We start from the raw sequence: 14,069 nt of genomic DNA on the forward strand, positions 1-14,069 counted from the left end.
TTCCTGCCCTGACTTCCCTTTATGATGGATTATTACTGGAAGTCTAAGTGAAAGAAACCCTTTCCTCCCCAGGTTGCTTTTTGTCATGCTGTTTGTCCCAACAAGAGAAGCCCTACCTAAGACAGTAAGTATATGGCTGTGCACTACTTTTGTAGAGACCAGAAGAGGATGTTAAAGGTTGCCATGTGGGTAGGAAGAGTGAAGGAAGAGTGAAGCCAGTGTTCTTACTGTTTCAGTAACTGTAAATTTTAACTTCAGTAAAATATAAAATGAATCCTTTTAGCCTGCATAAAGTCCTTTAGTCTTTATAAAGATATCCACTGTTTGTTTTTGAAGAGAATCCAGCACAAAAGAACTATCCAATCAAATGAATGATGATAACTAGATAGCTATACTTAGTTATATACCAAATTTCACCATCCATAAAAAGTCCAGCTTCATTGGTTACTTTAGGTCTTAACTTCCACCATTAAGATTATACAGCTTGAGAGAACACATCTTTACCGATCTTTCCCCAAAATGAATATTCTCCAGTCTATAGAAAAACAAAACAAACTATACTCCAAAAATCTTGATAAAGAGCTTCAAAAAAATTAATATGCTCACAAAGAGATATGGATCTTTTAAAAACCCAAAAAACTAGTGTCTGAGTCTCAGTCTCTCAGCCCCCCCCCCCCTCCTTGGCTGTCCTCAAATTTGCTATAGAACAGGCTGTCTTCATAGTCATACTATACACCTGCCTTTACAGGGCCACTCACCTGGATGAGACAAGTCTTAATATCCTCTCTCAGCTGAAAATGTGAGCAATGGTAATGTTTCTGTTTGTTCTTATTTAAGCCGAAGGAGTTAGTGAAAGGAATGAATATACCAAGAATCCAAAATTTAAATCACCATATTCTTAGTAATAAAACAGCACAATTAAATATAGCTATAAGATATAAAAATTTCAAAATACTATTATATATTATCTTCCGGCTTTTTATTTTGTTATGCATCACCAACTGGCCTTGAATTTCCATGGCCATCCTGCCTTAGTCTCCCCAAGTGCTAGGACTCCAGGTATCCCACCATACCTAGTAGCTCTTTGTTATTTGTTAAGAGAAATAAACTATGTCGTTAATCAGTGAAAAAAAAAATAAAATTAATGGGCTAAAACAATCTGGAACAATTCACAAACCAGAATCAAGATCTATAAATATATTTAATGCAGTCTCAACACTAGCTACTTCCAGAGTTAGCACACTACTGTAACACCATTGCTAGACACTGTTCTAAAGGCCTTGTAGGAATAACTTAACATAAGCTATGTGCTATTACTGTCTCCATTTTACACTGGAAGAAAACATAAGTATATAAAGATTAAGTAACAAGCCCATGATTACAGGGTTATAGAAGTAGTTCTTGAACTCAGCAGTCTGACTTCAGAGTATAGTTCCTAGTTAACTACAGCTAAGCTCTGAGTGTAAGAAAATAAGACTCAAACATGATAGTAACAGCCCACAGTACTGGAACACATAAGATTTTTTTTCTACTTGAACTTCTGACCCACTTTCCCTGTTTTAACAAAATCAAAAGTCATTCTAAACTCACAGTTATCAAAAGAAAACATACAAACGCTAAACCACTTTCTTTTATTTTGGGAGAAGTGGTTAGAGTAATTGGGATTTTTTTTTCCTTCCCTACCATGGGAGAGCCAAGACTGGCTTTTTTAAATTTGTTACTTTGTTCAACATATAGTACTAAGGAACAATTTGGGATAATTACAATATTCACTTAACATAAAAACCAAATTGTAATTAATTATGCAAAGTAGTAGGCAAAAGACTGTGAGGTGGGTATGTACTTATGGACACAGAGAAAACACATAATGTATATGGCTCTCTAGACAGCAAGTTTTCTAATAATATTTTTTTCCTAATAGCCTGCAAAAGAATAAATTAAATGCTATTGTCCTGCTGAATGTCATTCAGAAGAGACTCTAAGGAAGGATGGTGTTACGAGGGGTTTTTCTCAGTTCAGGTTGACAAACATGAATGTGCTTTCTCTCAGTGTTTAAAATCTCTGCACACTCCAATGTTCCAGTGTTCTCAACCTGTAAGTCACGACCCCTATGGGCATCAAACAACCCATTCACAAGGATCACATATCAGATAACCTGCATATTAGATATTTACATTATGACTCAGAACAGTAGCAAAATCACAGTTATAAAGTAGCAACGGAATAATTGTATGGTTGGGGGTCAGCACAGGAGGAACTGTATCAAAGGATCAGAGCATTTGAAAGGCTGAGAACCACTGCTCTATACCATACACTCACTCCATGACCTATATTCTTTTGAGTGTGTGCATAGTTTGTTAAGGGCCATTCTGATCTGGGAATTTCAAAGATGAGAGCAAAAACTATGTAAAACAAAGATAAAATGTAAAGTCAAAAGCTACAGATGAAGTTGGAGAGCCAAGAAAGGTGGCAGATCATGAGAAGACTTGCATGTGTTCAAGAGTTTAAATTCAGTTCTGTAATAGGAAATCAATGCTGATTTGAAAGTTAACAGTATAACTGCTATGTTGCCTTGCATCTATGCACTGAGTACATACCGGGCACATACATACCATGGGATAATGATACCAAATGTATGGAGCATGGATCAAAGGTCAAGACTGGGAATGAGATAAGGATGATACTGCTAATGAGAAAAACTCCTTTCCAAAAACTCTCTAAAGAAACTAGCAAGGGGGAGGAAGGGGCACAAACACAGAGCAAAGACTCTGAAATCACTTCAGGGAGTTAGCTTGGACAGGAGGTAGTTCAGAAAGCTGCAGTGTATACAGGCAGGCATGTAGGGGGATTGTTGTCATGAGGAATAACTGAGACAAAGGCTTTAAGTGGCCTCTCAAAGGACAATCTGTGACTACCAAACTACTTACTGATCTGGATTCTAACTGTAAATCAGGTGTCCCTTCCTCTACTGCTTCAAAGAACACAATGGATTAAAGACAAAGTTCAGGGTGGCAGTCAAAAGCTCCAGTTCTTTTCCTCCACATAATTCTAAAGAATAAGCAATCTATTCAGATGCCATAGAACTATGTTCTCAAGATCAGAAAATAAAGCCACTATATTTTTAGCATGAGTAGAAAATAACATTGGTAACAGACACAGAGAAATTACAGAACAACTGGATCAATATGTTAGGTTCTGTTATTTCTCTCTAAACCTGTTATGATTATATCTGATTACTTCACAGTAAAATTTAAAACCTTGAGACCCAATAACGAACCAAATGACAAATGACTGAAATGCCGTGCTGATAATAGAGTGCAAACACACCACTTAAAACTTAATAGCCTAATAATATTATTTGATAATGTATTATTTGTTAGGTCATCCTGTTGTGCTTTCATCTATTAAAAAGTCTTTACATTTTACCTGGCATAGGGGTATATGCCTGTAACACATCAGCAGTCCCAAGAAAGAGGAAGCAAGACTCAAAAAGTATAGGGTCACCCTTGGGTAACACAGAAGTTCAAGACTAGCCCTGGGTACATAACAAGACTCTTATCTAAAAGAAACAGCAAAACATGGGTAGGGATGTAGCAGTAGTAGAATGCTAGTACTCCATTTTTGACCCTCAGCACTGAAAACAAACAACTTTAAATTTTAGTCATTCCATTGGACCAGGAGTGGACATTTGTGGACAAGGAAACAGGAACAGAGTGATGAAATATCCCACTCTCACAGGATTGGAAAGTAGGAGAGCAATGTAATTCTAGAACCAGAGCACATCAGCATTATAAAAAGAAAGCGGTTTTTTTTTTTTTTTGGGGGGGGGGGCTGGAGTAGCTCCAAGTGTCACCGTCAATCATAGTATCAACTTATAACCATCAGTTCTGAAACCACATTCCTAATACTAATCAAACATGCTATGTCATTATTAAGATGTGAGAGCAAGAGTTACAATGAACCACATAGATGCATTGTAATACATTATCTGTATTATTTGTATACAATATATTCTGTAATAAATTATCACAAAATTCTACAGGGATCTTTGAGACATTTAATTCCATCTATATTGACTTAGAGAACCACAACAGATGTTACCTGCACTTAAATAAATCATTAGTTCTATAACAGAAATTTTCTTTAACTCTAAAGGATAATTTATAAGACGAATCTCAGGGAGCTGGAAAAGCTGGGCTCAGCAGTTAAAGCGCACTGGCTACTCTTCCAGTGGACCTAGGTTCCTTTCTCAGCATCAACATGGGGCTCACCACCTTTTCTAATTCCAGTCCCAGGGGATCCAACACTCTGTTCTAGACTCTGCATACTACATGCTTTGGGTACATACACATACATGCAGACAAAACACCCATATACATAAATAAATGAGACATTATATTTGAAAAAGATGAAATCCATATCCCAAGGCTTATAAATACTCAGAAACTTTACATTTAAATATACAAATTCCTGAAATGTATTTTAGTGCATTTTTTTTAAAAAGTTGTTTTGAACCATAAGACATACATGCTAATGTCAAAGTAAACCTAGATCATTCCTCATAAAGCCACATAAGTAAAACCAGAATCTTTAGCATACCCCCGCCCCTTCCAAGAAGTCGAGCATTCTTTCCTCAATGTCCACAAAATATGCAAAACTTAACATACATCCTGGAAATTAATAACAGTGCAGAAATCCCTTGTAATTGTTATCCTACCTAATATTACTTGATTTCAGATGCTCCTCTGATTTCAAGTTTTCGGTCCTCATCTGGGACTTAAATGAAACGTTTTCTCCCACAATGACTATCTGTAAGAACATCCAATTTTTCACAAGGTAGAATGGTTTAAGACACTCTAGATAGAGGAGAGGAGGAAAATATGAGTTAACACAAAAAATAGAGAATGTCCCTGGGGGAAAAAAAAAACTTTTAAAAATATATTTAAAATGACAATACAAAAAAGGAAAAAAAGCAAAGGTTTTTTTTTTTTTTTTTTAAATCTTAGTTTCTTTAAACACCTTAAATGTTGTTTTGTGCATACTTCTAAAAGATTTTGGTTTCAGATCCTATATGTTGCCCTCATGTGCTTATACGCTGAGTGATCTCTTCAGGATCACCAGTTTCCTACCCAGCAGCAATCTGCAGGGTGAGACTGCCCAGGTATAACATCAAACAGATAAACTCTTAACCAACAAAAAAACATGTAAAGGCAATTAAAGCACAGGCCCAGGTGGCATAAATAATGTTTAAATTAAGGCCAGCAGGTCAGGTTTTAGGTTTCTCTCAGTCACACAACAGTATGTGGTCATTTTTATGTTCTGGGCACTGGATTAAGGACAGAATATATAATGAGTGACAAGACAGGTAACAGTCCTTGCTAGAGACTTAATATCCAACGTATAAACAGATTAAGAAAGAAGCAGGTAACAGACGATAGTGGTTAAAAGCATGGTTCCAGAATCATCATGTGCTATTATTACAGATGATGTGCTGGAACGGAAGCCATACGTAAAACAACAGTTTCCTGAAGTATTGACTCAAATGATTTAAGTAAAATGAGCTAATTATTAGCTATTGATCACTGTTTACATTTATAGTTCTTAAGTGCTAGACATTATACTTAAGTGCTCTATATATGTGATCTCACAGAATGGGAGTGTAAGAAGAGACACTTGAATGTCTTCTTATTCAGACTGCCTGGGTTCAACTTAAGCGCTGCTATCTGTTAACCATGTAACAAAGTGAATCACTGCTATTACCCAGTTTACTGAGATGCTCTGAGGATGAAGGGGAGGAAAAGTCATGAACATCATGAGCACTGATTATTGCATTTGTCATTATCATTTATAGTTAATCACAACTACCAATTAATCAAAAAATGCAAATATTTTTTTCTTCAAATTTGGAATGTGAAGCTAGGAACTCATACCAATAAATTTTAGACTAGCATGCACAGTTCTTCATGTTTAGCACTAAAGTATGTCTTGACAGAAATGTCAAGCATGCAGGAGGGGGCTTTGTTGCTATCCTTTCAAAGAATATATTCGTGGGAAAAAATGAGATAAAGCAATTCCAACTTCCTTGACATAGCAAGTCAAGGTAAAGCTGTGACTGACCAGTCAGCCTCTGGCACTGGAGTTTCTTGCTTTCTGCCTCTCAGTATCCAAATCTTTGTGGGTTTTTTTTTTTTTTTTTTCATTTCCGTTTTTTTCCCCAACTCAACCTGAAATGCACTCCCATTTTTCTCATTTGGGTAACTCTTTCTTGGATTTTAAAAGTTGGGTAACTTCTGTAAGAAAGGTATGGTTTGGCCAGCTATTCCAGTACACGTGCACATGCAAATTAAATCACTGGTTTACAGATGTTTCAACTAAAGAAAGTTGGATCTATTCTCATATATATATATATCACCAGCATGGTGATTACTAGACATTCACCCAAATAAATATAGTGTGATGGTGTCTCAATTTAAAGTCGGGATCCTAAACTTTTGGTTACTCAAAACTTGGTGCTAGTTTTCAGGTATTTCAGGAACAAGAAAATCCAAGAACCAAGAAACCAAGAATAACAAAACTTTCTAAGTTCAGGAATCACCATCTTATACAATTAGAGAAAAACACAGCACTTAGTTATCCTTCTAAAATCCAGATTCTCTTTTAATTCAAGTGTACGTAGTATGTATCGATCAGTAAATTAACTCTACAGAAATTAACACATCTGAGGCATACAATAAGACAGTTTGGTAGTTCACATAATTAAACAAGAAATTTAGATTACGCCATCAACAACCAGAAGTTATTTCTTCTCATCTCAATTTTTAAATTAGATGAGATATACTAAAGCAATAGTTTTAAATGAGCTTTTAAAAAACACTTCTTTGTAATAACCCCTAAAACTTACTGAGGTATGCAGGCAATACAATCTACATTAAAATGAATAAATGTCTTACACTCAGGGAAAAAATTTTTAAAGAAAGCAACTAAGTTAGCATCACGATAGATAAATGTTCAGAAAAGATTACCTTAAAAGACACCAATGAAGAAATCAGATACTTGTATATGTGAATAACAAATGTAGGATTAACAGAATATGAAATCACCATAACAATGAAAAAGGAAATAGATCTGAAACTATTGTTAATGCAAATTTAAAGAACCTCTCTATACAATTAAATGGTCAAGCCAGACAGAACACTGACAAAACCAGAGTGTTGATGAGTCTGTGGCTTTGCAGGTGCACTCCCTGACTGTCAGTGGTAGGTAGCACAAAGTAGTAACAGCCAACAGAGAACAGAAAGTATGAGAAAAGTCTCTCACACTTTATGCTCATCACACAATCTGGAAACTGTGCTTTCAGCACTTACACAAACAAAATGAAAATCTTTGTCTACACTAACCTGCACACAGATGCTTATAACAACTTTATTCATTCTTATCAAACCCTGGATGCATCCAAGATGTCCTACAACGTGTAGAAAATCTGTTACATCCAGACAATTGTTTTTTATTATTAACACATGAAAAAGGAGAAAGAAACCTTGATGCATATTGCTCAGGGAACAAAGCCAATCTGACACAGCTAAATATATGATTTTAATTGTAGGGCAAACTGGTAAAAAGTGGCGACAGGAATAACTTCAGCGAGAACCTGAAAGTCTTGAGAATGTTTTTAAGTCTAAAAAGGAAAATAGGAGTATGACTATCCTTTGACAATGGACAAAGTAATCACAGTCCTTTACATAATGTAAAGCACCAAATACACTTAGATTAGAGAGGTACAAAGCCCAACTGCCTAACTTGCAGCACGAAGACAATATGGGAGGTGAGCAAGTTAATTTATCAGCAACAATACTTAAGACAGTGAGCTAACTACAAAAAGAATCTATATACTATGGTATACAAAGAATATTCTCGACTTTTAGGTGGTCTCTGAAGTTTTTACCAGAAACCATTACATATCCTCCATTTTTAGTTTTATCTAGACAATTCCTTTTTATTGACTTTCATATCTGATTAAGAAATGGATTCCATATTCAAATAATTTAATAAACTAAACCCAATCAGATCATATAGACCCTATGATCCACTATTTTGGCCCCAATGAATAACATAATTCCTGACATCTGCACCCTTCTCAACTCTGCAGATACAGGGCTTTGTCTTGTCACTTTCTTTGACAGACACTTGATCTGCATTTGTGCTTGCCCTTTTCTAACACTATCACCACAGAATGAAGCTGAGGATGAGAGAACACTCAAAAAGAGATCTGATTTTCTCAACTTTTACAGCCATCCAAGACCATGAATGCATTAGAATATGAAGGTCAGCACCAACTTGAGCTAGTCTGAAAGGAGGGGTTTTGGGGCAAAATCTCTGGAGATTTTGAAGACACAATTATGACCTGCCTTAGTTCCACTGGGCTGCTACATTAAGCCCCGAGTGACTTATCAATAGGCAGCAGTGATGAGACAGTAGATGTGGTCAGTCTCTAGTAACTAACATTTGTCAAATACCGAATGTTGGGGTATAGGAGATGGTCCAAGTTGGTTCCATGGTTTTCAACAGAAAAAAAGAAAACTGGGAGGATTTAGCATACTAATGGAGAAGACAATAGGAATAGGTGTTAGAAGGAAAGAGTTCATTGGGGGTCAACAATACTTGGCAGGTAAATTAGAAACATCTTCTAATATTTTGATAATGGTAAGATCTGAGATTTAAATATGCAATGGCTCTTTTAGGAATATATGGTTTAGAGGAAATATTTTGAGTTCTGGTGTTCATCTCCAAGAATCACCAGTATATAAACATGATTTAAAGCATAGGACAGCATTTTCAGAAAGTGCAGAGGTATAGGAATCTAGACATTTAGAAAATAGAGTACAGGATAGAAAACATACTAAATTGTTGAACATGGTTATCTTAGAAGCCAAGTGGGAAAAAAAAAAAAAAAAAAAACCAACAAACAAAACGGGCATCAAGAAGGCAGTATCTGTAAATAAATGCTGACAGGTAAAAAGTAAGAAAGATAAGGTCTACAAAGTGACCATTGGATTTAACAATGTGAAGTTACTGAGAATCTTATTAAAACAATTTTTCCTTGGAAAAGTGGGGCACAAGACTATAGACAGTATTCAGCTGTGACTAAGTATAGATAGGGTCTTGGCTCTGAAGCCCAGGCTGGCCTGAACTCATGGCAATCCTTTTGTTTCAGTCACTTCTAGCTTACAAAAGGATTTTTAAGATGCATATATAACATTTCTTTATAAGATAGGATAGGATAAGAAACAACACAAAAATAGAGAGGGAAAAGATGGGTAAAAACCATTTCCTGTTAGCCACAGGAACTTGACTGAATATTCTGTATGACCTAGGAAGGGACTGATACAGAAGGACCAAATGCTTGACAACAGCCTGCACTATGATACAAGTTCAAGACCAATTTGTTTTAAAATAAAATTTTTAAAAATTGGATGGGGGACATAGAGATTAATAGTTTAATGGCAGAACTACCATAAAGAACTTGGGTTCAATTTCCAGTTCCATAGCCAAACAAACAAACACGCATATAAGGAAAAAAGTTCCTGAACTAGATGAAATTAACAGTGAATTTATAGAGAATGAATGACAACTAATAATCCCTTGGAGCCTACAATACATAACATAAAATACATAAATTGTTCAGCTTTTTTCCATAAAAACTTGAGATTTCTCCAAATATAAAAAGGAATACTTCATAGGAAACTTGCAGAAGGCTACAAAGACTTAGCACTGGGATTCAAGCCCAGAATTCAGGAGCCTAAACATTTTCATAATGCAGAACCTTTCACTTTTCAATGGCTCAGGTAGTCAAACCCTAATTACAAATATTATGCTACTGCTTAGGATTTAAGTTGCCAATTTACCAGCATATAGTCCACCTACAAGTCTCCTTTTCTTAAACCTGAAAAGTTTCCAGGAAATTGTCTTGGTTTTTAGTTTCTAGATCAAGCTCTTAGACAGGAGGTTTCTTTATACCCTCTTCTCTACCTTACTCCTCCACCCCAATTTTAGAAATGATTCAGTTATAAAAGAACATAGGCATTCTGTAATTTCTTGTATAAATGGTATAGAACTATCACATACATACATTCGTACGTACATACGTGGATGGCAACTATAGAATGTCCCTGAAAGAAACTAAGACATCACAAAAATGTTACGGCTTCCTCTGGCCTACAGCTGAATGCTGATCACAGAGAAAGGTCAAAAATACACAATTTTAAGGGCTACTATGTGTCACTATCCCACTTTCTTTGGTAGCATCCTCATAAATAAAGATCAGACAGAAAATAAACTTGGATCCTTGTTATTTAAATATCATCAAAATTCAGATTTTCAATATGCCTGAAAAGATCAAGTATTTCTACAAACTGATGAAAACCATATACCCACAGGTTAAGATACTCAATAAACTTTAACTACAGAAAAAAAAAAAAAAAAAACAAAAACAAAAACCTATGGAGTCATTTTAATAGGAGAAATCGTTTAAAACAAGTAAAGAAAAAAATGTCCTATAGGGAATAAGAAAGGTAAGAACCATGGCTGAATTACTATCAGAAAAAAGGCAAGCTAGAGGCATCATTTCAAAGTACAGAAAAAAGAAAACTTCAACCCGTATAATTTTATATCCAGCAATAGTATCTTTCAAAATTAAAGAGAAAATAAACATTTTCAGAAGTAAAAGAACAAAGAAATTTTTAGGCCAACAGATCAATATTCACAGAGTATTAAAAGCTTTTCAGGATGAAAAAAATATACCAAATGAAAACTTGAAACTAAGCAAAGAGGTGAAAATGTTCACAAATAGGCTTGTGAGTAAACATAAAATAGCACTTTACTTGTTTTAAATTTACTTTAAAATTACTGTTTACTTTAAGTAAAAAAATACCAGATGACAGAGATTAAAACAAATGTAGACATTTCACAATAGGACAAGCAAAAAAAGGGGAGGGGGGTAGAGGTAATAAGGCCACGCATGGCAGTGTTTATCATTAATCCTAGGACTTTGGAGGCTTAAAAAGTCAAGGCCAACATGGGCTACATGAGGTCCTTTCTACACACGCACGCAAAAAAAAAGGGGAAGGAGGAGTAAATGGAATAAAAGTACACTGTTAAAACTTTACACACACACAGAGAAAACACAGAGGAGAAAACAGAAAAATCTACAATTACTTAGATACTTCAAATTTTACCTTTCAGTAAATAATACAATAAGCAAGGCAGAAAGCCAAGGAGGGTTAGACCAATACTACGGAACAACTTGATCAAATTAATATCTATAGAATACTCTGACAAACAAAACACACTTTTCCCCAAGTGCACATGAAATCAAAGATAGACAATAAGCTGCACCACAAAATAATTCTTTAGAAATTTAAAACTAAACACAATCAATATAGAAAGCCAGCTGCAGTTAGTTGGTCGCATTTTAAAATGTATTTCTAAAGAACCAAATGAAAATGAGCACAATGTGTAGTGTGAAGCAAATGTGGCAGCAAGGCCTTCCAAACTCTGAGAAAGGTCTAAAAGCACTGAGTTAAGTAAGCATCTATTGTAAGAGGCTGAAAAGGGGGGCATACTAAATTCATATGAAGAAAATAAATAAAAAGTAAGAACCAAAGTCATTTTTTAAAATACCCCTGAGTTACTCCCAAATGATCTATCATTATAATACAATTTTAATAAAAACCAGAGTATGTGTTTTTTGATAGAAACTAGTGAGTTTCATGTTTATCTGGAGACAAGCACTTATTACTGGAATGATTTTCCAAATAAATAAAGTTTAGGAATCTGTATGTTACCCGATCTCAAAACATACTAAAGAGCTATGGTAATCAAGGAAATGTGAGCGGAGATACATAGATACCTTATTGATTTCAAGAGTCAGAAATCAACATCTATATACTTATTGTGGTGGTTTAAATAAGAATGCTTCTCACCCATTCCCCTGCCTCCTCATAGGTTAATATAGTTGAATGTTTAGTCGTCAGGGAGTGGCACTACTTACAAGAATTAGGAGGTGTGATCTTTTTGAGATAGGTGTGGCTTTGTTGAAATTGTCACTGGGGATGGGCTTTGAGGTTTCAGAAGCCCAACTCAGGCCCAGTGGTTCTCATGCTGGGGCCTGTGGATCTGAATGTATAACTCTCAGCTATATCTACAGCATCATGTCTGCCTGTAAGCTGCCATGTTCCTTGCCTTGATGATATCAGACTAAACCTCTGAAAATATAAGCAATTACCAATTAAATGCTTTCTTTTTATAAGAGTTGCCATGGTAATATGTCTTTTCTCAGTGATAGAGCACTAAGACTCTTATGTATGCATGTCTGTCTGTATGCATGTACATACGTATGTATGTGTGTATGTATATGAATATGTTTCTGTGTATAGCCAATTTGTGACAGAAGTACCAAGGAATTTAAAGGAGGAAAAAATATTTTCTCAATAAATGATACTATTAACAACTGAATAAAAATTTTAACCAAAAAACAAACTCAAGTAATACATCACAACATATACAAAATTAAAATAAGATTGCAGACTTAGGCTATAAAATTTCTAGAAGAAAATTTAGAAATGGAGTAACTTAAACTAGCTCTCATTTGAATGTCGTGTATCTCCTTCCAAATAAATGCTTGCTGAAACTTAATCTCCAGCGCAAAAATATTAAGAGATGCTGACTCTTGGAAATGAATACCACATGAAGGTTTAGCCTTCAAGAATGAGACTAATGCCTTATAAAGGGGCTAAAGAGAACTAGCTAGGGTTCTTTGTGACCATGCTCTCAGATTCTATGCTAACACCCAGAATGGGCTTCAAACTCCAAAACAGGAAGAAATAAATTTCTACATATACTTTAAGCCACCTTTACAGTGCTGGTAATACTTGGTACTGTGTGTTCTATAAATAGTTCTTATATTATTTAGAAAACAGTGATGAGAAGCCCAAAGTCTGTATGTTTAATTTGAACATGATTTTTACATTTTTTTCGATCTACAGTTGGTTCACAGATATCAAACTCACAAATACAAAGGAGTAGAGAAATGAAGACTTAAATGCTACAACACTAGCTTTAGTTAGATAAAACTAATAGCGCTGATTTGTAATAAACTACTGGCATTTATTTTGTCTTGTAAGTACTGATAATCCTCATACCTAACAGAGAATGCTATGCTGATCAGAAGAATATATTCTAATATATGCTAGATACTGGATAGTTTTACCATTCATAAATACAAATAAAAACAGTAAGGCATCTGCTTTTAAAATGAGATGCACAGAAGGTTCTGTTGAAACAGGTGTTTTTAAACCCTGCTGGAATCATCAACACTTTAAACTTTGAGATGCTCTATGAAAACACTGCTTTAATTTCTTAGTTTTGCTTAACAGCTTACAATAAATCTGTGGCCTGGAATGAACTACATTATCAGAAGCTCAACAGGATTTCCAGTGTACTAAAATCAAGGTGTCACCATAGCTGCACTTCTCTCTCAAGACTCTGGGGAAAGAATCAGCATTTTTGCCTTTTCTTGTTTCTGGTGGCTACCTGAATTCCTTAACTTCAGGGCCTCCTCTTCCACATTCAAATACAAAAGAATGCCATCTCTAACTCTAGCTCTTCTGCTTTTTCCCACAAGTAATGGGTCCTTATGATTACACTGAGTCCAATAAAGAATAGCATTTTAAAGTCTGCCAGCTCTATGTGAATCCTTAATTTCTTCTCATCAACTAACATACACCAAAATATTCACAGGCTCTAGGGATTCGAAGACAATTACATAAAGGCATTTTGAAAGTATAAACTATATTAATAAGGTATGATGATAGCCTCATACAGTGAAGAAGTTCATTTCACACTATAGACCCCTCAATTACCTCAAGGGCTATATTAGCCCATTTAAAAATGAAATAGTAATATATTAAAAATTTAGAAAATCAAGTCAATGCAGAAAAGAGGCTCATTTCCTATGTAAAACTAAACTGGACTTTACATAAGAAAGTTACAGCTGGGGCTGGAGAGATGGCTCA

At 35.2% G+C, this 14,069-nt stretch overlaps 1 protein-coding gene across 7 annotated transcripts in view; it reads right to left on the reverse strand.

Moving 5' to 3' along the window:
- The window catches only part of Smg7 (SMG7 nonsense mediated mRNA decay factor), a 63,535-nt gene that overhangs the window by 35,980 nt on the left and 13,486 nt on the right, over window positions 1-14,069 (reverse strand). For 4 of the 7 annotated variants that reach the window (XM_076941342.1, XM_076941340.1, XM_034512899.2 and 1 more), the window contains one exon: window positions 4,718-4,856. The exons of the other annotated variants lie outside the window; for them this stretch is intronic. In XM_076941342.1, the coding sequence (XP_076797457.1) occupies window positions 4,718-4,821 (104 nt within the window). In that variant the 5' untranslated portion in view covers window positions 4,822-4,856. Of the gene's footprint in view, window positions 1-4,717; window positions 4,857-14,069 lie in introns of those variants that run through there. 7 annotated transcript variants of the gene reach the window in all.

Source organism: Arvicanthis niloticus, chromosome 10 (genome assembly GCF_011762505.2).
Source record: "Arvicanthis niloticus isolate mArvNil1 chromosome 10, mArvNil1.pat.X, whole genome shotgun sequence".
In the NCBI taxonomy this organism is placed as follows: domain Eukaryota; kingdom Metazoa; phylum Chordata; class Mammalia; order Rodentia; family Muridae; genus Arvicanthis; species Arvicanthis niloticus.